Source organism: Sus scrofa, chromosome 13 (genome assembly GCF_000003025.6).
Source record: "Sus scrofa isolate TJ Tabasco breed Duroc chromosome 13, Sscrofa11.1, whole genome shotgun sequence".
NCBI classification, from domain to species: Eukaryota; Metazoa; Chordata; class Mammalia; order Artiodactyla; family Suidae; genus Sus; species Sus scrofa.
In genome coordinates, this window is record NC_010455.5 from 50,757,944 (window position 1) to 50,784,720 (window position 26,777).

Consider the following 26,777-nt stretch of genomic DNA (forward strand, 5'->3'; position numbering starts at 1 on the left):
AAGCATTACCAAATTGTGAAAACAGGAAAGTCAAACTCATTTGGACAATACACAACATTTCTTTTTTTTTTTTTTTTTTTTTTTTTTTTTGTCTTTTTGCTATTTCTTTGGGCTGCTCCCACAGCACATGGAGGTTCCCAGGCTAGGGGTCGAATTGGAGCTGTAGCGCCAGCCTACGCCAGAGCCACAGCAACGCGGGATCCGAGCGAGTCTGCAACCTACACCACAGCTCACGGCAACGCCGGATCATTAACCCACTGAGCAAGGGCAGGGACCGAACCCGCCACCTCATGGTTCCTAGTCAGATTCGTTAACCACTATGCCACGACGGGAACTCCAATACACACATTTCTTAAGGCCTACGAGTCATTTTACCGTCACAGAACAAACATTCCCTCTCCACCTAGATGTTTCCAATACTTAGTGATGAAAATTTTATGTCACCCAACATGGGCTGTGTTTTCAAAGAGGATTCAGTCTTTTTTTGAGGCTAACCTGGGATTCAAGGATTAAGAGAGAGCAAACAAAAACAGGAAGGCCACAGGTCAGTCAGATGAGAGAAATTTGCAGAAGGAGCCCCAAAAGATTTCTAGGTGAGCACCAGGAAACAGAATGAGGGGGAACGGACCCTTTGAGGGAGAGAATGGTGATGTGGAGCCATCTCATAACAGCTCACAAGAATCCACTGTCCTATTTTCAAGCTGTTTTTAAGCACAACCAATACCAAATATTAAAATGTATACTTAATACATTACATTAAAAACAAAGGTAATATATGCTCAAAATTCATCACTCTCCAGTTATTTTACTCCCTTTTACTATTCTCTTTGCTCTTGAGGTTATTAATGTCTTGTGAATTGGTGAGAGCAAAGGCTATTTAATGGTGCCTAATGTTCATCTTTTCCCAACTTAGTATTATGTTGGTACCAAGGAGTCAGTCAAAGTGAGAGTATTTACACCACAAGCATTGGCAAATGCTCCTGATCAGTGCCCTCTGCCCCAGAGAGCTGGCTGTTAAACACTTAACAGCACATCACTGGAGAAGTTCAATGGGAGAGGGAGGTCTGGGGACAGGGCGCTACTCAGAGTTCTAGGTCAGAATGTTGAGGTCATTGAGAGACCATGGGACACAGATGAAAGAAGAGAGGCTTTGAATTCAGACAGAACTCTGTTCTAAGCTCAGCTGACTTAAGGAAAGCTTCCTAGGATTTATTTATTATATCTCTAAAATGGGAATAATAAATCCCTACAAACAGAGCACAGAGTTTGGCAAACAGAGGCCAACATAAAAGGTGCCTATTGTACTTTATTGTTAAACTTAAGAAAAATCCCCAGTGGGCAAGCTCGCCGCTGAGGTTCTCAACTTTCACATCAAATGCTCAGTGTCATCTGCTTTTCCTGTTCTTTTGCCACTGGATGTAAGTTTCATTTACTGCTGCTTTCTTAGCTCCTAAGACTGTGCCGAGTCCATCATGGGGCTAAATAAATATGTGTGGAATGAATGAATTCCCTTTCATTTCCAGCTCCTGATCCACTTCTGAGTTTTCTGCCCATTTCTACTGTTAAGGTCTCAATTGGCAACAGAACGATTCTTCTGCCTCTGAATTGCCAGATTCCAACCAGCTGTGTTGCCGCTGGCCTTCTGGAATCTATCAAACCGTTGGAATTTTTCTTCTGCTAAAGGAGGCCACTCTGACCTTAAAGCCTCTGTGGAAGACTTTTCCAGCTTCTCCATCACAAGCAGAACTGAGCATGTGTCATTATGCTCTGTCGGCAAGTTTCTCGCCACTTCTATTCCTGCTCTGAAATAATCTCAGTTCCGTTCTGCCTCCCTCAGAAAGGAAGAGTCTTGTGAGAGGAAATCTCACCCAATGCTTGGGACTGTAACCAGGGAACCAAATATTTGCCCCTGTGGCCCTACGTTGTTTCTCAGACCTGTTCTTCTGGAGCAGAGTTTCTGAAGGGAAGGAGGTGTGGTCATTTAAAAAAGGATGAGTGCCTCTGGTCAGCGCATCCTGGAGGGTGAATGATGCAAACTCATTGGGAAGTCATCAATCTGCAGGATTTCTAATGCTTTTGGATCACACTTACTTTAGTCAGGGAGCAAGTCAGGGTGGAGCTGCCATCTCAGCTACTTGGAGCAGGGTTACGGTTGGGAGCAGTCCCTCAGAAGTCAGATGGGCATGCCGCCTCATTCTGGCTCAGCCTTGAACTAGCTGGAGGCTTTCGGCCGGCCACTTACCTTCTCTAAGCAGCTGCTGTAAATTGGGGATAATGGTGCTTGCTGCATTATAAGCATTCCAAAAAAAGCAGCTCTTTAATTAGCTTTTAAAGAGCATAGGTTCTGTTCTGAATCATACTTGGGGTTTAAACCCAAGCTCCCCTTTCTGTGGCCTTATGCAGGTACTTCATTTCTCTTGAGCCTTGGATTCCTCAGCTGAAATCAGGTGATAATAGCTGATAATATCATCCCCACCCAGGGCTGGGGAGGGGCGGTGCGGGGAAGGGGTGCGGGGGGGGGGGACTGTCACATGAGATAATAAACAAAATGCTTAGCAGGTGCACACTTTACAAATGGTAATAATGTTTACTATTATTGTGCTTTTCACTAATAAAAACCAGGCAATTGCTACAGACTCATTCAGGGTAGGTGTTCTCCAAGGCCATGTTCAGGTGCTAAATGGGTGGCGAACCCTAGGGAAGGGAAAAAAGCAAGTAGCTCAGGCCATGTATAAACTTGGTCTGAATGTTCCAGTAATAATATACCTTGGCTGTCTGACGTCCTTTAAACTTTCAAAGTGCCTTTGCCTCTATTTCTCCTTTTAAATTTTACAAGTGTTTTGTTTGCCTGTTTTATGACTGCACCTTGGGCATATGGAAGTTCCCAGGCCAGAGACTGAATCTGAACCTCAGCATCTGTGGCAATGCCAGATCCTTTAACCCACTAAGCCAGGCTGGGGATCGAACCTGCACCTCCACAGTGACCTGAGCCTCTGCAGTTGGATTCCTAACCCACTGTGCCACTTCAGGAATTCCTACAACAAGTTTTGATGTGACAGAAGTATCATATCCCTATTTTTTCTTTGTTAATTCATATCCTTTTTATTCTTTTTAAAACTGAAGTGTATCGGTAATTTACAATATTATGTTAGTTTCCAGTGTGCAGCAGAGTGATTCAGTATTTTTGCAGAGTATACTTCATTTGTCATGTCCCTGCTTTACAGATGAGACCATGAAGGCTCAATGAAGGGATGTGACTTCTCTGTGATCACACAGCTAGACATAGAGATAGACATAGCATTCCTTCTTTCTACTGCCCCAAACCACCTCCTTGCCCTTATAGCATTATCCACCAAAAAAGTAAAGGTTTTAAAAATAAACCCTAAAGTATAAGCGGGCTCCTGAATGCAAGGCTTCCTCTTGTGTACACTGGGAAGGCTTCAATTAGAACTGTAACTAGAGGAGTTCCCATCGTGGCTCAGTGGGTTAAGGATCTGGTATTGCTGCGAGCTGCAGTGTAGTTCTCAGATACGGTTTGGATCCGGTGTTGCTGTGGCCGTGGCCTCAGCTGCAGCTTCAATTTGCCCCCTAACCTGGAAACTTCCATACACCTCAGGTGCAGCCTTAAAAAAAAAAAAAAAAGAATTGTAAAGAGGATGTGCTTTCTGAATCCACAGGTGCTTTGCAGAATCTGCGATGCTCCCTCAGCAGAGTCCTGGCTGCTTTGAGGGCTCACCCTGTTAGTCCCTGAAGCAACTGAAGTCAGTGACGAGAAAAGCACATTTTTTTTTTTTTTTAATGGCCACACCCTCAGCATATGGAAGTTCTCAGCCCAGGGACAGATTCCGAGCAGCAGCAGCAGCGCCTGATCCCTCAACCCACTGCACCTGGCCAGGGATTGAACCGAAGCCTCCACAGTGACCTGTCACAGTTGGACTGTCAACCCACTGCCCCACAGCAGGAACTGCAAGAAAAGCACTTTTAAAGAGTTGGAGAACTTTACAATAAGCCTGCAGAGAAAAGTCTGAGATGAATAGTATGAGAAGTTGGACTTGGGAAGACCTGGAGAAAGAACCTTCCAGACAGAGGCCTAATGAGTACAAAGGTCCTGTGGCAGGAATATGCTTCATTTGTTTAAGTTTTGTTGTTCAATTTTTTTTTTCATTGTTATACTCTTAAGGAGCTTCTTTAGACATATATTTTCCCCTTATGCTCTCCTCCTTCATGAAATTTTAATGCCACAGATATACTGCATATCTGCTGAGTAGAGTGGCGTTTTTGAGGGCCATAAGTTATTATAATATGTAAGGTTTTAATTTTTGCCTCCACACCCCCCCCGCCCCCGCCAAGAACCCATTTTCATGCTCCTTAAAGTCGTCCAACAAGGCATAGGAAGTTTAGGGAAAAAAAGGCAACAAATGTGGCTGGGGCTTGGTACCAGACAAGGTCAGGGAGTTAATGAGGGGCTCATCATTGGTGTTCAAGATTGGTTCCTGCACTGGCGGTGTCAGTATTAACTGGAGCGCACTAGAAATGGAGTGGCACCCAACCATCTGTGTTTTAGCCACCCCTCCTGGTCACTCTGTGCAAGCTGAAGTTTGAAAACCACTGGGCTATCTCACTGATTGCACTATGGGTCACAGGAAGGGGTAGGGGTTTTATTCCAAATGCAGTGGGAGGCCACTGGAAACTTGTACACATGGGGAAATAAGATCTGAGGACATTTTTAAAAGGTATCTCTGGTTATTACAAAGAGATGAGACTGGGGGTGGGGTGGCAAAAATCAAAGAAAGAAGCAAAGACAGAAAAGACTGATGCCCTGGTCCTCATCTATTAAACGGAGATACCAATATGACCAAGGAGAGAGTTTCCATTGTGGCTCAGTGGGTTAAGAACCTGACATAGTGCCCGTGAGGATAAGGGTTCAATCCCTGGCCTCACTCAGTGGCTAAAGGATCCAGTGTTGCTATGGCTGTGGTGTAGGCCAGCAGCTGCAGCTCTGATTCGACCCCTTGCCCAGGAACTTCCATATGCCACAGGTGTGGCCATAAAAAGAAAAGAAAAATATGACCAAGTGTATCAGCTCGTTGTAGGGACTGAGTGAATACACATAAAGCACAGTGCTTGGCATATAGTAACTATTACTTACTTATAATAAATATTTAAACTATTCTGTTTTATTTCCAATTCTCTCTTCCAAACTCCTACGGTTAACATTGAAATAAAGATTCTCCCACCCCTTTTTGACTCCACTATTTTTGCTAGTGATACCAATTCAGTGGGTGGGGTCGGGGGTGGCCTGGTAACCTATCTTGGTGGGCTGGTAAGTCTGTAACTTGCTGCAAGGCTGCTTCGGGTCATGGTGAAGGTCCATGGTGTTCTAGTCAATGTCCTTTCTTTTTCAGTTTTCCTATGAGATTTAACATTGGCCTGGCAAATAAAACTTCATGTGAAATCTGAGGTTTAGAATCAGTTCTATAATTAACTTTGGAGAGTTTTTACATCTGTAAAACAGGAAGTGAGATATGCAGGGTTAAGCATGGACTTTGTCATCAGGTAACCTTGGATTAAGACCTAACTCCAGCAAGTAACTGGTGGGATCCTGGGCAAGTCATTTAACCCCTGTAAATCAGTTCTATGAAAAATACGGATATAATACTATCTACCTCATGGAATTGAGGCTGAAACACGAGAAGGAGTAGAAAGCATCCAACACTGGGCCTGCCGTTCTGTGTTAGCCTCCATAATGATGACTATTGAACCTGCCACAGAGGCTAAGTAGCTCCACAGACCACTATAAAAAATGTAGTTCTTCAGGCCCTGGAAAACATTTGGGCTTGGAGAAGACATCAATGAAAAGGTTGATGACAGAGATAAAACATCTTCAAGCAGTATGCATTTTTTTTTTTTTTTTTTTTTTTTTTAAGGGTTGCACCCACGGCATATGGAAACTCCCAGGCTCAGGCTCGGGGGAACCAGAGCTGCAGCTGCTAGCCTATGCCACAGCACATGGATCTGAGCCACGTATGTGACCTACACCACAGCTCATGGCAACACTGGATCCTTAACCCGCTGCGCAGGGGCAGGGATGAAACCTGCAACTCCATGGATATTAGTTGGGTTCATTACTGCTGAGCCACAGAGGGAACTCCCAGGATGCTCTGTATATATACAAAGGTAAATGGATCTGAAATAATCTAGCCAGGTCAGGAGAACTCCCCTCTACGGTTTGACCTCACAGGAATGGGAGGTTCCAGAGAGGGTTTTCTTGACCAAGGAGTTTAGCTTGGGAGCAGACCTAATTCCATTAGAAGAAAGCACCCATTGCCCATGCAGCCCACCTAGCCCTGCACTGCCTGTTCCCTGCCCACCCCTCCCCTGGTCTTGTACTTCTTCCCCTCATTCTCTAGTAACACTGGCCCCCTTCCAGTTCTTCCTCTGTCTGAGCTTCTTTCCACCTCAAAGCATGAGGGGATTTGGAAAGTGCCTGGCTTAACCAGCTGATCCTTAAAAACACAGATTAAAGGTGAGTTCTCCAGACTCATAGACATGGAGGACAGACTTGTGGTTGCCAAGAGGGAGGAAGGGGGGAGGGCGATGGACTTGGAGTTTGGGGTTAGTAAAGGCAAACTATTACATTTAGAATGGATGGCCAAGGGGGTCCTGCTGTACAGAATAGGGAACTGTGTTCAATTTCTTGGTATAGAGCATGATAGGGGATGATATGAGAAAAAGAATCTGTATAGGGGAGTTCCCATCACAGTGCAGTGGTTAACGAATCTGACTAGGAACCATGAGGTTGCGGGTTCGATCCTGGCCTTGCTCAGTGGGTTAAGGATCCAGTGTTGCCGTGAGCTGTGGTGTAGGTCACAGACGTGGCTCGGATTCCGAGTTGCTGTGGCTCTGGCGTAGGCCGGCGGCTACAGCTCCAATTAGACCCCTAGCCTGGGAATCTCCACATGCCTCGAGAAGCGGCCCTAGAAAAGGCAAAAAGACAAAAAAAGAATCAGTATATATGTATGACTGGGTCACTTTGTTGTACAGTAAAAATTGGCACAACATTGTAACTCAACTATACATTAATAAAAAGAAAAAAGTGACTTTCTCATAAAAGCCATTGTGTAGTGGTTATGAGTGAAGACTCTGATGTCGGATCACCCAGGGTTCAAATCCTGATTTAGACAGCTGGCATCACATGGGCAAATAAACTCATGTTGCTGTACTCTGTTCCCTGATCTGCGTAATGGAAACAGCACTGGTGCCTTGCTATGAGGTTTGAATAAGCTGATACACAAAGTGTCTGGAAGAGCTGTGGGCTATGGACCCTGACTCTATGTGTTATGTGTTATTTGTTCTTTTAGCTCCCTATACCTCTCTTTTTCAGCACTTTTCACATTGTAATAAAATAGTGATGTACTTTGTTATATACTATCTGCCTCCAAGGACCACATCTGCCTTCTTAACCACTGGGCCCTGAGCAAGCATCTTACAAAAGCAGCTGCTCAATAAGTAACTGCTGGATGAATAAAACAGAGCTGCTTATTCATTTTTTAAAAACTGAAAGCACAAGGGAGTCTTCTTTTTCCATATACAATATTTAAGAGCTGACCCTAGTTGATGAGTAGTTTCTTTTAAAAACAAGGGAAAAAGGATAATGCAACGTAAGATCTGTGGCCGGATGGACCCCAGTACTTGTTCCAAGAATGAGGGGTGCTTGCCTCGGAGGTGAGCACTGGGGGAAGTGCATGGTTACTACGAACAAGCTCCTAGTGTTCCCACTACAACACAGTGGTTACTGTGAAATCTCTGCAGATTTTCAGATGAATCCCTCAAGCCAGGTGACGGTTCTAATGGTGAACAGAGCAATTACTTTCAGGTCCCACTAGAGTGACCTTACTCTCAACTCAACACAAGGCCAAGTACCAAGAGGGAGGTGGCGTCCTATAGGCCCTGGTTGTCAGTAAAGATACAACTCCTCTCTGAGGAGCAGTATAAACAGCTGCAGAGGAAGAAGGGGCAGGCCTAGCTCTTAGGTTCTCAATACCTTCTATGGAGCCCATGTCAGGTCCAGGACCCCACACTTCTAGGGGGCTCAAATAAGATTAAGTGCTAAAGAGGTCCAGGACCCCACACTTTAGGGGGCTCAAATAAGATTAAGTGCTAAAGAGTTCCAGAAAAACTCATTTCTTTGGAGTCACACACACTTAGTTTTTCACCATTTTTCTGAAAGATACTCACATTTATTCCATTTCTTCAGCCAGGATCCAGGATCTCTTATCTGCCTATTAGTGGGAGTAGAAGGGTTGCAAATAGACTCTCACTAAAGTACAGAAAAAATGTGTTTGTGAGAATCTTTCCAGGAAGATGTACTATAGCTTTCCTTAGATTTGTATATTGGGCCCATGTCTTAAAATGGTTTAGAACTAAATCCTTAAAAAGATGAACACTTGACCTCCAACCCAAGACCAAAGTCTGCAATGGGCAGCCTGCAACAGATTACTTATTTGTGAACCTGTGCCCTATGAAATCCAGACAAACGTCTGCAGGGTCAAGTGATCTCATGTGTCCAAAAAGACAGAAGGCTGATGGATATCCTGACCATGATAAGATGTAAGCTAATGAATAACTGGGTCATACTGATGCTCTCATGAACATGAAGGGCCTGAAAAAAATGACTCATCCATTACCTTGTACACTTAATCTTCTGTTGGTATTTACATATTTTCATGACACCATTGCCTTTACTTGCTGTACTGGGATAGATGTATGATAACATTATTTAGTAATATTGACTGCCATTTACCAGGTATATCTTCAGAACCAGAGGCTAGCTCTAATCCCCTCAACAACCTAATAAGTTCAGTTTAATTGTGACTATCCTAAGGCTGAAGGGGCCACTCATTTTTTAAGAGGACGAGCAGGATTTATGTGCTAAGATATGTTTAATTTCTCCTCCATTATTATTATTTTTTTTTTTGGCTAGACCCTCAGCAGCATGTGGAAATTCCCAGGCCAGGGATCCAATTTTGCACCACAGCAGTGACCTAAGCCACAGCAGTGACAATGCTCGATCCATAACCCACTGAGCCACCAGGGAACTCCTATTTCATTCGCATAGAGCCTACAAAAAAGAGAATCTTTACCAGTGAACTAAATGCTTTAGGATGTCACTGTTTGCTATTGTTGACAGTATTCCATTTCTACCTAAATATATCCACCAGTTTAATTATTTAGCCTCAAAATTGTATTAATGAAACTCTGCTACTCACAGTCATCCATGTCAATAGCTTTTCCACTCTCCAAGAGTTAGAGGCAAATGAACTAAAAGTCAAGGTTAGAAGAGCTACTGGGAATCACTGGAGAGTTCCCATGTGCCCCCACCCCACCACCCACACACACACACACACACACACACTGGTAGGGGCTTACAGAGCGGCTGCATCTCATTCACCTTTGTAAGCCCAAGGCTGGCACACTGCTGGTGCAGGACACACCCGGAATTATGGATTGACTTCTAAGGAATTTGGAATCCAAGGAACAGACTCTAATTTCCAGACAGGAGATGTATCCATTACCCACAAGGTCCAGATTTCTTCCTAGGTAGCATCTCTTGATCTGACTCCAGTCAGCAGTGTGGGGATTTCTCCATTCCAACTTTGCTCCTACTCATGGACTTGACTCTGGCTCTACTGGCATGTGAGTCACTGGAATCCATGCTCTGGATTTTTTATGGGAAAAGAAAATAACAGTGGAAAGGAAGAAAGAAGGGAGAGAAGGAAAGACGGAGGAAGAGAGGAATGAAGAGAGGGAGAGGGAGGGTCATAGAGAAGGAGATGCAGTTGTAATTGATCTGTAAAGAATCTGTAGTTACTTCACAAAATTAGAGCCTTTTTTTGAAGCTGAAAAGAAGCCTCAACACTTCTTCACCAACAGCTGTGGGTTTGGAGGCATGGCTAGGAAAAACCAGCTCCGCAAGGCCAGAGAGTTTATCAGTCAGTGGCAGACTTAGTCCTGGAAACCAGTTTTCTCTCACACTGCTCTTCAGATAAAGATTTTTCTATTGTGGAAGGTCAGCTTCTGCACTAATCCCATTCCTGATTGGAAAACCTGAATACAAATATCTCTCAGAGAAACACTGGTACAGAGTAAAAGCTTGAAAGAAAAAAAACCAAGTACAAACTCTGCTGACTTGTGCATTCTAACCTGGGAGGACAGAAGAAAAGAAAACCAAAAGGGGAAATAAGTCAAGACAAGAGGACAGACGTGAACATGTACTTTACAGCCCCATCTGCAAAGGTTTATTTTAAGGGAGGGGGAAAAAACCATCTAAAATAAAAAGTATGTGTCCAATACTTTTTCTTTACATTGACTGCTTTTAATGGAATGATAAACTGTTTACCTCATCTAGCCAGATTATACTAACATATGTTAATGCATATTTTACCTGTACTCAGCTTAATCTTTCCAGTTTAGAAAAACTCTTTCATTTAAAAATGTTCATAGTTTTCCAACATTAAGCAAGAAAAATTGTTAACTGGAGTTTCATGGAACCCAGACCAGGGCCTAAGAAAAGTCTCATACTTGAAGGATAATCTGAAATAGGCCTTTGCCAAGAGCTAACTAATATATTCAGGATCCGACAATATTTTCAAAGCAAAGAGAAAGTGTTTCAGCACATTTTCCCCTAGTACTACAGCTTGTTATGACTAGTGACAGGACTGCTGGCTCTTTTTCTCGGGGTCTTTCATGTCCCTGCCCACTGGTTTCTGCCAGCAGTTGGAAACAGCACAGGATAAGCAGAAGTTCATTTGGGATGCAGCTCTATAGAAGCTTCTCATGCATTCTATAGAAAAGAGTGCATGAGAAGAAACTCATGCTGCATGAAATGCAGAGATGCTGGCCATGAGACAATACAATCAGCTGGTCCTAGAAACAGCACAGTGGTGACAGAGTACAGAATCAGGATGCAGGAGAGAGGGCGCCTAAGCTGTGCCCTGCCTCTAATGAGATAGGAGATTTTAGGAAAATTCCTCTAGTACCCTGGATTTTAATCTCCTCAGTCACAGCATGAGGGGACTGGAAAAAGTGATTTACAAGGTTCCTTTCAGCTCCAATATTCCATGGCATAAATACATTTAACAACTCTACTCAACCAATGGTATTTGTCCAGCACTCATGCCCCACTCTTCCAACATAGTTACTGAGCACTCTCTCCATGGGGGGTGGGGGTAGGGGCAGTATACTTGACCGCAGGAACCTCCATTCCAGCAGTCACAATTCCTGGATTCTGCAAATGAAGGACCACATAAATTGTGCATTGGAACACAGGAATATGTTCCAGAGTGGAATTTGGGATGTCTGGGAATATTTTAGACCTTTGCTGAGAGATGTAGTTTCAGATTCCTGAAAGGGCTGCATTATAAGATGGTATCATTTCTTTGGAGATGCTATGGCTTTATCTGAAGAAGAGGATCATCTAATGTGAAGCTCTGGGTCACTGTATACCCACTGAGAATTCACGTCGTGGATACATATCTTGGATACAATTATATCCCTTTTTCCTCTTTCAGCTCATTAGATACCTTTAGATGGGACTAATTTATTAGAGACAAATGACTTAATTCTAAGGCCATTTTAAGGCCACACTATTGTGTTAGCATATGATAAGAGGGTACTATCCCAGCCCCTACTGTGATAAATTTATTTCCTTGACGTTTCTTTTCTCTACCCAATCCTACCCACTTCCTCCACAGACTTCCTTCTATACCCTAGAGCTTTGCAGCCTCCTGGATGAGACAATTTCCTTTGTTTTCTCAAGTCTACCCAGATTTTTCTCCCCTCCTCCACTCCAATATCTACCCATGGAGGCGGGGGGGGGGGGAATGAACACACAGAATTGGATTTGATGAGTTTACCATAACCACATTATAAGGGAGGAAAGAAAAAAAAAAGCTTCCCTTTAATTAGGATGTAGGACTTCCTCTGACAAATCATAAAAGTTTTATTAATTAACTTTGACAGCCATCCCCCCCCCAACTCAACATCATTTCCGAGGTCTCTACCTTGAGCTGTTGAATTCTGATCACATAAAATCTTCACTGTAAACTAGACTGGGGGACGGAATTCAATTTTCCTGCTTCTGTCTCAAGGCAAGACAAGGATGAACATTAAAAGGTCTTTTTAGAAAAAAAAGCTACCAAAGAGTTCGAGTCCCCCACAGGATTTTTGCTGCCAAACGCTCACAGAGAGAAGGCTCCAAACACTTCATTGAGGAGATGATTAACAACTGCAAATCTCAAGGCATTTTCGTGCTGTTTACTGACACCGTTCCTGCCCTTTCCCTGTCCTTTCCTCATCCGTAAAATAGCTCAAGTCTTTATAATTAAAAATACAATGAAATAAAAAGAAAGAAATGAAAGAGAATGGTAGTGGGTGGAATTGGGGAGGGGGACAGTGAGGTGGAACTATACACTTCAACAATAATTACCAAAGTCTAAAGTAAAAAAACAAGAAATTAGCCTTTTAAGACCTTTATGGGAGCAGAGATAACATTTAAAACAATGACAGGAAAAGCCTCCAAAAGATGAGCGTTAAGGACGATCTTCACTTGGGTATCAAACTGGAGCAGATCCAACTCTTTTAGGGGAAGGAATAACTCTTTGCAAAGAGCGAAGGCAAACATTTCTTTGAGTTTCCTTTTCTGAAGTTGGGTTCTGGAATATTAGTGCTTAAGATAGTCCACCCCACTATAATATTAAAATCTGCCCGTGATTCTCTAAGAAATGCCAGGAAGAGCCCAAGGAGCATTTTTACACTGTCTGTAGTCAAAAGAGAATAAGAGAAATTGTTCTTACCTCTGAACCATGATCTCGGCTCATTTAAAGGGACTGGAGAGAACAGACAGGACAAAGAACACATGTATTAAGTGCTTGTGGTGTGTGTGTGTGTGTGTGTTCTCCAAATACAAGCCGGTGGAAGTAGGGACCTAAAAACCCCGACGCCTTCCGCTACCATATAATCGCAAGGAAATGACCTTACCGTTTGTTGCTTTGATTAGAAACAAAAGCCTTTCAACATGAGTCAGGAGAGCAATGGGAAAAAAAAATTACAACCACCAAAAACTTCTGCTATTTTTTTTGGCCACCAAAAGCCTCTCTTCCTAACGTGTTTAAAACACATGATGAAATGTTGTTTACTTCATTAATAATGCATGGTCTGAGTTGGATAATAATTCAGAGATGGGCCATGCCATCTAAGAATCCGAACTTTGATTTCAGCTCTTCAATCTGTCCGCATTCTGAACAGGGCAGGGAACTTAATGAATGCAAACAGAAATAAGATTTAACTCAACTGTGCCACTCACAGCCATTTAATGCCAATAGCTTTTACACTCAAAAGGAAACTCAGAATTCCAGTGGATAACCTTCGTAAGATCAGTCACCATCAGTGATGCTAGCCAGACACAGAAAATCTTGGCAGGATCACTATGGTCCCAAAAAGGATTTACTTTGTTTGCATTTAACAGAATCATTACTATTGAAATTACTGACTGGGTGGGGAATAATCAAAATCCATTATATTTCAAGGTGAAGCAGAGAGAAAAATATACAGAATCCAGGAAAAATAATAAATCCACTTGCTATTTTTAGAATGGTTAAATAAGCACTTGTGACGTGGTACCATGCTTCTCCCATCTGAAAAAAGAACCTTCTGGAATTGTACGTAAGTGTGTGGTATGGCTAAGAACATGAGTTCTCGAGACAGACAAACTTGGTGTTTTGTCACTATATGTTCTTGGGAAAGTTACCTGACCGCTTGGAGAATCTGTTTGCCCCTCAGTAATATGGGGATAAAAATCTCAATTTCACTAGGGGTATTGGAGGAATTAAATGAGATAATATATACAAAGCACAAAAATTTTGGCAGGCAAAATTTATGTACATAGATAAAAGGTGAGGTACCCTCTCCTCCAAAAAAACTCTTCTCCCCCAGAAATAAGAGTGTAGCCTTGACTTCAAGTCCTTTTAAAGACTCCAATTACTTCGAACTATAATGTACTATTTGGGGAAGACACCATAGCTTGAAACGACGTCATTCAGTGCCACGTTTGGATGCTTCTACAGGTCACACGGTGAAATCAGTAGAGAAGGTGGTAAAGAATTTAACAGAGTCAGTAATTATTGCGGGCATGTGAACTCTCAATTGGAGAGGTTGAATGTTAGAAGAAATACGTTACTTAAACACTACTTGAAAAGGCCATGCATTCTGAACCTAGAAACTATCATACTAAATTCAGTTAGTGAAAGACAAACATCATATGATATCACTTACATGTGGAGTCTAAAAAAGGATTCAAATGAACTTATTTGCTAAACAGAAACACACTTACAGACTTTGAAAAACTTATGGCTACCAAAGGGGACAGGTGCGGGGGCGGGGGGATGGACTGGGGGTTTGGGATTGGCATATGCACACTGAGGAACACGGAACGATTGGCCAACAAGGATCTGCTGTGTAGCACAGAGGACTCCACCCACTGTTCTGTGATAATCTCTGTGAGAAAAGAATCTGAAAGAGAATGGGTGTGTGTGTGTGTATGTATGACTGAATCACTTTGTTGTATAGGAGAAATCATCACAACCTTGTAAATCAACCATACTTTAATAAAACTTTTAAAAACCCACAAATTAATAGAAAAAAAAAAGGCCATGCAGTAGGTGCTTATACTGGAAGACAATGCATATACACCTATAAAATGAAGGAAAAAGGGGGAAAATATCATGCAATAATATTCGCAGTGAAGTATCACATACAGAGACTGAAAAAGTGCTGTGGCTCAAACAACAGAGTCAGAAGCAAAGATACTATGCTTGGGTTAGCTAGGAGGGTGACTCAATGAGAGACTTCTGTGTCAAGGACAACACACAGGTGCACGCGAAGAGGCTGCAAAAATTACTTCATAAAGAGGGAAAGTGCAAGACAGAAACCACCCAAATTACTGATCTATAGGACAAATGATCTTAAGTATTAGAAGTAAATATTTGACTATTTCATCTACATTCTTAAGCTTTTAAATATTCACGTTGTCCTAAAACATTGTTTTGAATCTTATTAGTGAGAAGATGGGGAAGTGGCTTTGTATTTGGGGGAACCCCTATTTGGCTATATATAACATCAAAAACTCAATAAACAGTGACTTTTCTCATCAGGTTAGACAGTCTACTGAGAGGACTAGTGTGACATTTCCAATTGTAAGGTAAGAAATATTCATGACAGAAGAATAATTCAAATTTTGATTAATAGTTTTAGAATCGAGGCAGCAGAACAGGCTAAAATCTGGAAGCGAGGCCAACCTGAAGTGTCAGCTAAGGTGATAGACCAAATACAGGATTGGGGCAAGGTCAGGTACTGGCTGTGGGAGCGCACAGGAGGATTAAAACTAGGAGGTGATTAGAATGAGTGTGTGCTGTTTTTGCCTATCCAAAGTCTGCTTCACATTTCCTAATCACAGATCCATGCTCTTCTATGAAGGCACCATCCAAATGAATAAAGTGATCTAACCTCATGACTCCATATCAAAGCATAAAGATGTGAATCAGAGGGTTTCTTGGTGGTTTAGGTTAAGGATCTGACATTGTCACTGCTCTGGCTAAGGCATGATCCCTGGCCCAGGAACTTCTTCCTGCCTTGGGTGCGGCCAAAAAAAAAAAAAAAAAAAAAAAAAAAAAAAATGTGATTTAGGAACAACCAATAAAAATACTTTACCCTCATATTCTCTAGTTATAGGGATCAGGGAAGAAGTGTGTTTGTTTTTTGTTTGTTCTAGAATTGTGAAGCTGGGATGAGGGCCGGGGCTTTCAGAGTACTTCGGGCCGGACAGAAGAGGTAGAGAGAAGCAGACTCCAATGACTATCTGCATCACTGTAATTTCTACTTCTCCTGAGATAGTTTAAATTTAAAAAATTCATTTGCAAACAAAAAGGTCCTATCTAATACATCAGTTCATGGGAGACAGTATAAGTGGAATCAGATACCCTTCGTCAGCTGACCAGCAATGCTCAGTGGAGTTCCCATCGTGGTGCAGCAGAACTAATCTGACTCGTAACATGAGGACACAGGTTCCAATCCCTGGCCTCCCTCAGTGGGTTAAGGATCCGGCGTTACCGTGACCTGTGGTGTAAGTTGCAGATGTAGCTTGGATATGGTGTTGCTGTGGCCAGCAGCTGCAGCCCTGATTCAACCCCTAGCCTGGGAACTTCCATATGCTGTGGGTGTGGCCCACAATGATCAACAAGTTGAGGGATTATCAACGTAGAATTGGGGAGCTTGGTGGCACTCCAGGGGCAAAGACCAGGGTAGATCAAGGTGCCAGGGATTCAGGCTTGGGGAAAGGATAGTTCCTGCAGCAGTAGGGTATCAGATAGGAGCTCTGTGGTCAGTGTAAGTAAGCACTTGCATAAAGGGCCCACATAGGAATAGCAGCAAACTTCACTCCACATCCAACCTGCAACAACTACTCTTCCAAAAGGCTCCTGCAGGGCAGTCAGACACTGGGCAGGGCTTAACTAGGGAGCCAGGAATGTAGACTTGGGCAGCTCTGTTAAGAGGTCTCATTGAAAATGAAATTAAATTTTAGGAATTCCTATTGTGGCTCAGTGCATTAAGGACCTGACACTGTCTCTGTTAGGATGCGAGTTCAATCCCTGGCCTAGCTCAGTGGGTTAAGTATTTAGTATTGCTGCAACTGTTGGTGTTAAGTCGCAGATGTAGCTGGGATCTGGTGTTGCTACGGCTGTGGTGTGGGCCTCAGCTGCAGCTGCGATTTGATCCCTGGCCTGTGAACTTCCATATGCCACAGGTGTAGCTGTAAAATAACAAAAAAGAAAAAGAATTAAAAGTAAAAAAATAAAACTAGAAATACAACATTGTAAATCAACTACACTTCAATAAAATAAGTTTTAAAAAAATGAAAAAAAGAAATGAAATTATATCCCCAGAATAAGTCCAAATGAAATATGGGTATTTGTGGAGTTCCTATCATGGCTCAGTGGTTAGTATCCATGAGGACAAAGGTTTGATCCCTGCCCTTGCTCAGTGGGTTAAGGATCAGGTGTTGCTGTGAACTGTGGTGTAGGTCACAGATGCAGCTCAGATCCCATGTTGCTGTGGCTATGGTGAAGGCCAGCAGCTACAGCTCCAATTCGACCCCTAACCTGGGAACCTCCATATGCCACAGGTATGGTGCTAAAAGACAAAAAAAGGTGTAAAAAAAAAAAAAAAAGAAATATGGGTATTTGTGACATTATGCCTATAAAATGTAAATTGTGACACAACTGGATGATCACTAGTGAGCTTGGACAAGTATACTGGTGACTTTGTGGGGGGTTTCACCACTCTTGGAAGCGTGTCCATCACTTTAGGGAAAAATATGTGGAAGAATAGTCTGATTTTTAAAGAAATACAGTCTTAGAAATCTTCAGCCTTGCATTTATCACAAAACTATCACTTTTATCACAGAACACTTCAAATACCAAATGAAGGCCAGACACACCATAAAATCTCAACACTGACAATGTACTGCAGTTTTCCAAAACTCCAACAGCTAAGCACAGCTCTGAACCCTTGTCACAAACTAAAAGGACAAACTTTAAGCCTGGCTCATCTCCTAAATTTAGTGAGGTTGGCATTAAAGAAAAGAATATTACTTTCATAACTCCTCATCCTTCTCTAACTCTGCCTCTAGAACAATTCAGTTCCTTTCAAATATTCATGGTGCACTGCCTATGTGCAGAAGCCATGCAAAGAAATCATGAAAACACCATGGTCCTGACCTTCACGGGATTTATAGTCCAGACTTGATGTCTCTCAAGGTGAGTGGAGTGATCTACCTTTTTTTTTTTTTTTAACCTTACAATCAACCCTGCATTTGAAGAATTATGCATCCCTTTTACACACATGCTGGTTCCTGTTTTCCATCTTTTATCAATCTGGATGCCAGACTTCCTTGGGTCCCTGATAATTTTTTTTCTCTAGATTTGCATTCATTCCAATAACTATTTTTGAGGTGCCTAATAGTAATGGCTGTGTGGAGTCCCCACAGATTGCCAGGCTCAGAAAGGCACCACTCTTGGTTTAATGCTTGGCTGTCCTGTCATTCTTATTATGTTTTGAACAAGGGGCCCCACATTTTCAATCTGCACCGGGTCCTACCAATTGTGCAGGTGCTTCTGCTAGGTATTGGGCTAGAAGGTGGGACATAATGGTGAAAAGGAGAGATGTTCAGTGAAGGGCGGGAAATAAAAAATAAATGAAATTCCAGGTGAGGATAAAACCTACAAAGCAGGAGGATAAAGAGGCATGCAGGGCACGGGGTGGTGAGAGCAAGCTTCCAGGCTAGGACCAGAGGTTAAGAAGCTGCCAGCTGTGAGAATGGAGATGGGATGGAGGGGAGGGGGTCGCTGAGTTCAGGACCATTTCTGCCTTCTGCGGGGCGATACCATGTGGCACATGGAAATCTCTCAACTAATATTTTGAATGAATAGAACTTCTGCTTCAAAAGGAAGAGCAACCAAATATAGAAAACAAATTCATAATTTACTAGAAACTGGGACACCCTCGCTGACCAATAAGGAACATTTGCAGTTTACTCAAGGTCTCCTTCAGGATCACATGTTTTAGCAGATGGAGGGGGTACAGTATGTCCAGAAAAACAACCCAAATGGAAAAGTCCATTACTCATATTCCCCTCCAGGCAGAAAAAGAGGGAAGTTTCTTCTTCTAGACAGATTCTCTTGCTTTCTTAGCCATAAATAGAAAAATAGAAATGAAAAAGTTAAGGAGAAAGGCAGGCACTGTGGGATGGGGGTTGGAGAGTTCCTTTCTATCTGTTTCACAAGATGAGTGCCATGACTTTTGATTAGGTTTTACTGTAAGGCATGTGCAGTTTTTCAGGCGATGGACACTAAAATCTAATCTCACTCCTATGTTTGGAAAAATGAATAGAGAAAGGCCTGTGAAGTTCAGAAATCATCAAAAATGCTCCAACATTCACTGAAAAGTACATATATTCATTGTTTTATTTTCTGCTTTATTTATTTTTTGGCTGCCATGTGCAGTGACTTAATGTGGGATATCAGTTCCCAGACCAGGGATTGAACCCAGGCTGCAGCGATGAAAAGTACCAAGTCCTAACCACTACATTACCAGGAAACTCCTTATTTTCTGATTTTAAAAGGCACAATGAATAAATAGTTAACAGCCTACATTTATTGAGTGCCAAATGGTACCAAGTACTGTGCTCTGTGCTTTACATTCTTTTAAAAATTTTCTTTTTAAATTGTATTTTCCATCATTGGCTATCTCAGGAGACTGGACATAGTTCCCTGTGCTGTACAGCAGAACCTCATGGCATATCCATTATAAATGTAATAGTTTGCATCTATTAACCCCAAACTCCCAGCCATCCCTCTTCTCCTACCCCCGCCATGCTGATCTAGCAACCTCAAGTCTGTTCTCTCATGTCTGAGTCTGTTTCTGTTTGTAAGTAGGTTCATTTGTGCCATATTTTAGATTCCACATATAAGTAACATCATATGGTATTTGTTCTTCTCTTTCTGACTTACTTCACTTAGCATGAGAAATCTAGATCCATCCATGTTGTTGCAAATGGCACTATTTCATTCTTTTTTAAGGGCTGAGTAGTATTCCATTATGTACATATACCACATCTTCTTAATCCATTCATCTGTCAATGGACAGTTGGGTTGTTTCCATGTCTTGGCTGTTGGGAATAGTGCTGCAGAAAACAAAGGGCTGCACTCATTTTTTGAACTGTAGTTTTGTCTGGATATATGCCCAAGAGTGGGATTGATGGATCCTATGGTAGTACTATGTTTACCTTCTGAGGAACCTCCATACTGTTTTCCACAGTGTTTGTATCAATTGACACTCCCACCAAAAGTCTAGGAGGGTTCCCTTTGCTCTATACCCTCTTTAGTATGTTATTTGTAGACTTTTTAATGATGGCCATCTGACCAGTGTGAGGTGATAACTCACTACAATTTTGATTTGCATTTCTCTAATAATTAGTGAGGTTGAGCAACTTTTCGTATGTCTGCTGCTGTGCCCCAGGCTTTACATAAATTCTTCTTTTATCCTGACAAGAAGCCTATGAAATAGGTACTAGTTCATCTCCACTTTACAAATGAGAGGCAGAGGCTCAAAAGATCTAGTAAGAAAAGTCCCCTCAGTTTGGTGAAGAACAGGATTTGAACCCAGAGTTTACAGTCTTAAACACAGCCTTGACGTTTGGCTGTTGTAGACAATGAAAAAAATCCATCTAGAGGTTAACATTCAGGCATGCTGTCAGATTTCCTTCCTGTATTTCTGCAGAATCTCATTTTTTTTTTTAGTTTTGTTTTGTTTCCCCCCTTTTCACTCCCTTTGTCTTCTTGTGAAATCAAAACAAAACTTTATGATGAAAATTTCAAACCCTTACAAAAAGTAGCAGACTGATATAATGAACCCCCATGTCAGTTTCAACAATTTCAACAGTTATCAACACACAGCTAATCTTTTTTTTCTATTTAAATAAGCTTTAATAAGCTAAAGCTCAGTTTTTTTTATTTTTTCAGTTACTGTTAATTTACATTGTTCTGCCAATTTCTATTGTACAGCAAAGTGACCCAGTCACACACACACACACACACACATACACACATTCTTTTTCGCACATCATCCTCCATCATGTTCCATCACAAGTGACTGGATGTAGTTCCCTGTGCTATAAAGCAGGATCTCATTGCTTATCCATTCTAAATGCTATAGTTTGCATCTATAAACTCCAGACTTCCAGTCCATCCCACTCCCTCCCCTTCCCGCTTGGCAACCGCAAGTCCATTCTCCAAGTCCTTGAGCTTCTTTTCTGTATATTAAATTCTATACAAATGATATCATATGGTGTTTGGCTTTCTCTTCCTGACTTACTTCACTTAGTATGAGAATCTCTAGTTCTATCCATGTTGCTGCAAATGCCATTATTTATTCTTTTTTATGGCTGAGTGGTATTCTGTTTTGTGTATGTATGTACACAAAACATCTTCTTAATCCATTCATCTGTCAATGGACATTTAGGTTACTGCCATGTCTTGGCCATTGTGAATAGTGCTGCGATGAACATACAGGTGCATGTGTCTTTTTCAAGGTAAGTTTTGTCCAGATATATGCCCAAGAGTGGGACTGCTGGCTCATATGGTAGTCCTATATTTAGTTTTCTGAGGTACCTCCATACTGTTTTCCATAGTGGTTGTACCAATTTACATTGCCACCAACAATGTAGGAGGGTACCCTTTTCTCCACATCCTCTCCAGCATTTGTTCTTTGTGGACTTGTTAATGATGGCCCTTCTGACAGGTGTGAGGTGGTACCTCATAGTAGTTTTGATTTGCATTTCTCTAATAATTAGTGATGTTAAGCATTTTTTTTCACGTACTTGCTGGCCATCTCTATATCTTCTTTGGAGAAATGTCTGTTCATGTCTTCTGCCCATTTTTCAATTGGGTTGTTGGGTTTTTTTGCCGTTGAGTTGTTTAAGTTGTTTGTATATTTTAGAGATTAAGCCCTTGTCAGGTGCATTATTTGCAGCTATTTTCTCCCATTCTGTAGGTTGTCTTTTTTTTTTTTAATGTTTTCCTTTGCTTTGCAAAATCTTGTCTGTTTGATTAGGTCCAATTGGCTTATTTTTGCTTTTATTTCTGTTGCCTCGAAAGACTGACCTAAGAAAACATTTGTATGGTTGATGTCAGAACGTTTCGCCTATGTTCTTTTCTAGGAGTTTGATGGTATCTTGTCTTATGTATAAGTCTTTAAGCCATTTTGAGTTTATTTTTGTGCATGGTGTGAGGTGTGTTCCAATTTCATTGATTTATATGTGGCTGTCCAGTTTTCCCAGCACCAATTTCTGAAAAGAATGTCTTTTTCCCATTTTATATTCTTGCCTCATTTGTCGAAGATTAATTAACCATAGGTCTCTGGGTTTATTTCTGGGTTCTCTATTCTGTTCCATTGGTCCATATGTCTGTTTTTGTACCAGTACCACACTGTCTTGATGACTGTAGCTTTGTAATATTTCTTGAAGTCTGGGAGAGTTATGCCTCCTGCCTGGTTTTTGTTCCTCAGGATTGCTTTGGCAATTCTGGGTCTTTTGTGATCTCATATAAATTTTTGGATTATTTGTTCTAGTTCTGTGAAAAATGTATGGTAATCTTTTTTTTATCTTTTTTTTTTTATTTTGTATGGGTAATCTGATAGGGATTGCATTGAATCTGTAGATTGCTTTGGGTAGTATGGCCCTTTTAACAATATTAATTCTTCTAATCCAGGAGCATGGGATATCTTTCCATTTCTTTGAATCCTCTTTAATTTCCTTAATTTAAGGAATGTTTATAGTTAATGTTAATGTTTATAGTTCTCAGCATATAAGTCTTTCACCTCCTTGGTCAGGTTTATTTCTAGGTATTTAATTTTTTGAAGTGTAATTTTAAAAGGTATGGTATTTTTATATTCCTTTTCTAATATTTCACTGTTAATATACAGAAAGGCAACCAATTTCTGAATGTTAATCTTGTATCCTGCTACATTGCTGAATTCATTGATCAGTTTGAGTAGTATTTGTGTGGGGTCCTTAAGGTTTTAGATATATAGTATCATGTCATCTGCATACAGTGACAATTTTACCTTTCTTCCAATTGGATAACTTTTATTTCTTTTGTTTGTCTAATTGCTATGGCTAGGACTTCCACTACTACGTTGAATAAAAGTGGTGAGAGTGGGCATCCTTGTCTTGTTCCATATTTTAGTGGGAAGGCTTTTGGCTTTTCTCCATTGAGTATTACATTTGCTGTGGGTTTATCATAAATGGTTTTTATTATGTTAAGGTATGTTTCTTTTATACCCACTCTGGTAAGAGTGTTTATCATGAATAGATGCTGGACTTCATCAAATGCTTTTTCTGTATCTTTGAGATGATCCTGTGGTTTTTAACTTTACTTTTGTCAGTGTGGTATATGACATTGATTGATTTGTGTATACTGAACCATTCTTGTGAACTTGGGATGAATCCCACTTGGTTGTGGTGTATGATCTTTTTAAAATGTTGTTGGATTCAGTTCGCTAAAATTTTGTTGACAATTTTTGTGTCTATATTCATCAAAGATATTGGCCTATAATTTTCTTTTTTCAGTAGTATCTCTGTCTGGTTTTGGTATTAGGGTGATGATGGCCTCATAGAATGTCTTTGGGCATGTTCCTCCTTCTTCAACCTTTTGGAAAAGTTTAAGAATGATGGGTATAAGTTCTTCCTTGTGTGTTTGGTAGAATTCGCCTGTGAAGCCATCTGGTCCTTGACTTTTGTTTGTAGGGAGTGTTTCTTTACACATTCCATTTCATTTCTAGTGATCAGTCTGTTCAGTTGATCTACTTATTCTTTATTAAGCTTTGATGGGCTGTAAGTCTCTAGAAAGTTGTCCATTTCTTCTAGGTTGTCAAATTTGTTGGCATATAATTGTTCATAGTATTCTCTTGGTTTTGTTTTGTTTTTATTTCTGCAGTAAATGTTGAGATTTCTCCTTTTTCATTTCTTATTTTGTTTATTTGGGTTTTTTATCTCCCCTTCTTGGTAAGTCTGACCATGGGTTTGTCAATTTTTAATTTTTGTTTATCCTTTCAAAGAACCAGTTGTTTTATTGATTTTTTTCTATTTTTTTAAATCTCTATTTTGTCGATTTCCTCTCTGATCTTTATGATTTGCTTCCTTCTGCTGACTTTAGGTTTTGTTGTTCTTCTTTTTCTAATTCATTTAGGTGGGGGGTTAAGTTGTTGATTTGAGATTTTACTGCTTTTTCGAGGAAGGCCTGTATTGCTATTAATTCTAAGCACTGCTTTTGCAGCATCTCATACATAGATTTTGAATGGCTCGGTCTTCATTATCATTTGTCTCAGAGTGTTTTTAATTTCTTTTTGACTTCCTCATTGACTCACGTTTTTTTTAGTAGCATGTTGTTTAGTCTCCATGTAGTTAGTTTTTCCCCCTTTCTTTTCCTGTGGTTGATTTCTAGTTTCATGCCATGTGGTCAGAGAAGATACACGAAATAATTTCTATACTCTTAAATTTGTTGAGGTTAGTTTTGTGCCCAGTATGTGGTCATTCCTTGAGAATGTTCCATTTGCACTTGAAAAGAACGTATATTCTGATTGTTTTGGATGTAATGTCCTGAAAATGTCAATGAAGCCTAACTTTTCTACTGTGTCATATAGGACCTCTGTTGCATTACTGATTTTCTGTTTAGAGGATCTATCCATTGATGTGAGTAGGGTGTTAACGTCTCCTACTATTATTGTATTCCCATGAATTTATCCTTTTATGTCAATTAGTATTTGTTGTATGTATCTGGATGCTCTATGTTAGGGGCATATATGTTGAAGATTGTAATATCCTCTTCTTAAATGGATCCTTTTACCATTAAATAGTGTCCTTCTTTGTCTTTCTTTATGGCCTTTATTTTAAAGTCTATTTTATCTGATATAAGTATTGCAACTCCTAATTTCCTGTCTTTTCCATTGGCATGAAATAGCTTTTCCAGTCTCCTCACTTTCAATCTATATCTGTCCTTTGCCCTAAGGTGAGTCTCTTGTAGACAGCACTGCAGGCTCTTGCTTTTTTAATCAATCTGCTACTCTATGTCTTTTGATTGGAGCATCCACACCATTGATGTTTAATGTAATTACTGATAAATATGTATTTATTGCCATTTAAAACCTTCTTTTCCAGTTGATCTTATATTTCTCCTTTGTTCTTTCTTTTCTTCATTGGATGACTTCCTTTTATTTTATGCTTGTGTCCTTCACTTTTTAGATTTTTTGAATGCAATGTTTGATTTTGATTTGTGGTTGCCCTGTTTTTCAAGAATGTTAATCCTTTCCTATATCTGCTTGCTTTAGCCTGACAGTCATATAGGCTTAAATACATTCTAAAAAAAAAAAAGAGTCTAGATTTTCTTACTTTCCTTCCCCACATTCTATGATATTGAAATCCTTTTTAAACATCTTTATGTTTGTCCTTTTGCTGTTCCCTGTCTTTATCGTCACTTTTACAATAGTTTTTTTTTTTTTTTAGATCTGTATACTGGCTTATTTAAATGATTGCTTTCCAACTGTGATTTCCACCATCCTACTTATTCTTACTTCTTTTTTATTTAGAGAAGCCCTTTCAGTATTTCTTTTAGAAAGGGTTTAGTACTGCTGTACTCTTTTTAAGTTTTTGTTTGTTGGAGAAATTCTTTATTCTCCTTCTATTTTAAATGATATCCTTCCTTGGCATTCTAGGCTGCAGATTTTTCCCTTTTAGAGCTTTCTATATACCTTGCCACTCTCTTCTGGCCTGTAGAGTTTCTATGGAAAAATCAACAGCTAATCTTGTTTCATTAACATTCTCACCCACTTTCTGTCCTTCTGTATGTATTACTTGGGAGCAAATCAAAAACTTCAAATAATTTCATCTGTAAATATTTCAATATAAGTGATAAGGACTATTAAAAAACATAATTCAATCATCTAAAACAATACTAATATCATCAGCTATCCAGTTAGTGTTCAAATTTCCAATTTTCTCATTAAAGTATTTTTCTTTTCAAGTTTGTTTGAATCAAGATGCAAAAATGTCTACATTTTGCAATCTGTTGGTATTTCTCTTAGGTCTTTCTAAATCTGTAAGTTCCCATTCCATTCATCTCTCTCTCTTTTCTCTCTCCTCTCTGTCCCCTGCTGACACCCCCATTGCTACTTATTTTTGAAGAACTGGGATGTTTAACCCATAATTTCTCCTACCATCTGAGTTTTGCTGATTACAACTCTCTGGTGTCATTTAACATGGTCCTCTGTTCACCATATTTCCTGTAGGTTGGATGAACCTGAAGGCTTGGTGAGATTCCAGTTAGATCTTTTTTGGACAGATTGTCTCAACAGTCACCAATCTCTGTTTCCTCATTAGGGCTATCTCTTGCCGTAACATTAGATCAATTGCTAGATCATTTAGTTGATTACAGGTTGCAATATGATGACCTTCCAATTGTATCATCCTTTATTTATGGGCTAAAATATCTGCATAGTGTGAAATTTCCTCTCATCTACCAATGGGGTTACCCAGGGGTAAAATTCACATAGGAAGGACAGAGAAAATACTTGATTCTTCATCTTTACTTACGAGTTTTCAAAGTAATGAGTTGGTATTTCCAATGCTGGCCAAATTGGTTTTCTAAGTGTTTATAAACACATATATTTAAATATATGTGTTTCAATCTATTAAAGTTATTGTTCTTACTGATGTTCAGACTGTCCCATACTAGTCAACAGAAATGTCCTCTAGTCAATTCCTGTGTTGTTTTGATAAGACTCTCATAGTCTTTGATATCTTTCTTGCTACCCTGGGTTGAAAAAAATGTTCATCTTGTACATTTACTTCCCAAGATCTCTGTAGCATCTGCTATTGGTTTTTGTTTCATTTAAAAAATAGAGTTATAAATAGTAAAACATATGTATATTAAATGTTACAATTTGATCGATTTTGACAAAGGTATACATCTACATTATCCACACCCCTACCAAGATACAGAACATTTTAAGAATATTCTGCCAAATGCTCCTGCCAATATTTCCCCATCACCTATAACCAATCGCCGTCCAGATTTCTATTACCACAGATAGTTCTCCCTGTTCTGGAACTC

The 26,777-nt window shown here is 40.4% G+C and overlaps 1 protein-coding gene across 8 annotated transcripts in view; it reads right to left on the bottom strand.

Moving 5' to 3' along the window:
- Positions 1 to 26,777, bottom strand: part of FRMD4B (FERM domain containing 4B) — a 377,327-nt gene that overhangs the window by 155,034 nt on the left and 195,516 nt on the right. The window contains exon 1 of one of the 8 annotated variants that reach the window (XM_013981881.2): positions 12,855 to 14,338. The exons of the other annotated variants lie outside the window; for them this stretch is intronic. Coding sequence (XP_013837335.2) covers positions 12,855 to 12,878 — 24 coding nt within the window. The 5' untranslated portion in view covers positions 12,879 to 14,338. Of the gene's footprint in view, positions 1 to 12,854; positions 14,339 to 26,777 lie in introns of those variants that run through there. 8 annotated transcript variants of the gene reach the window in all.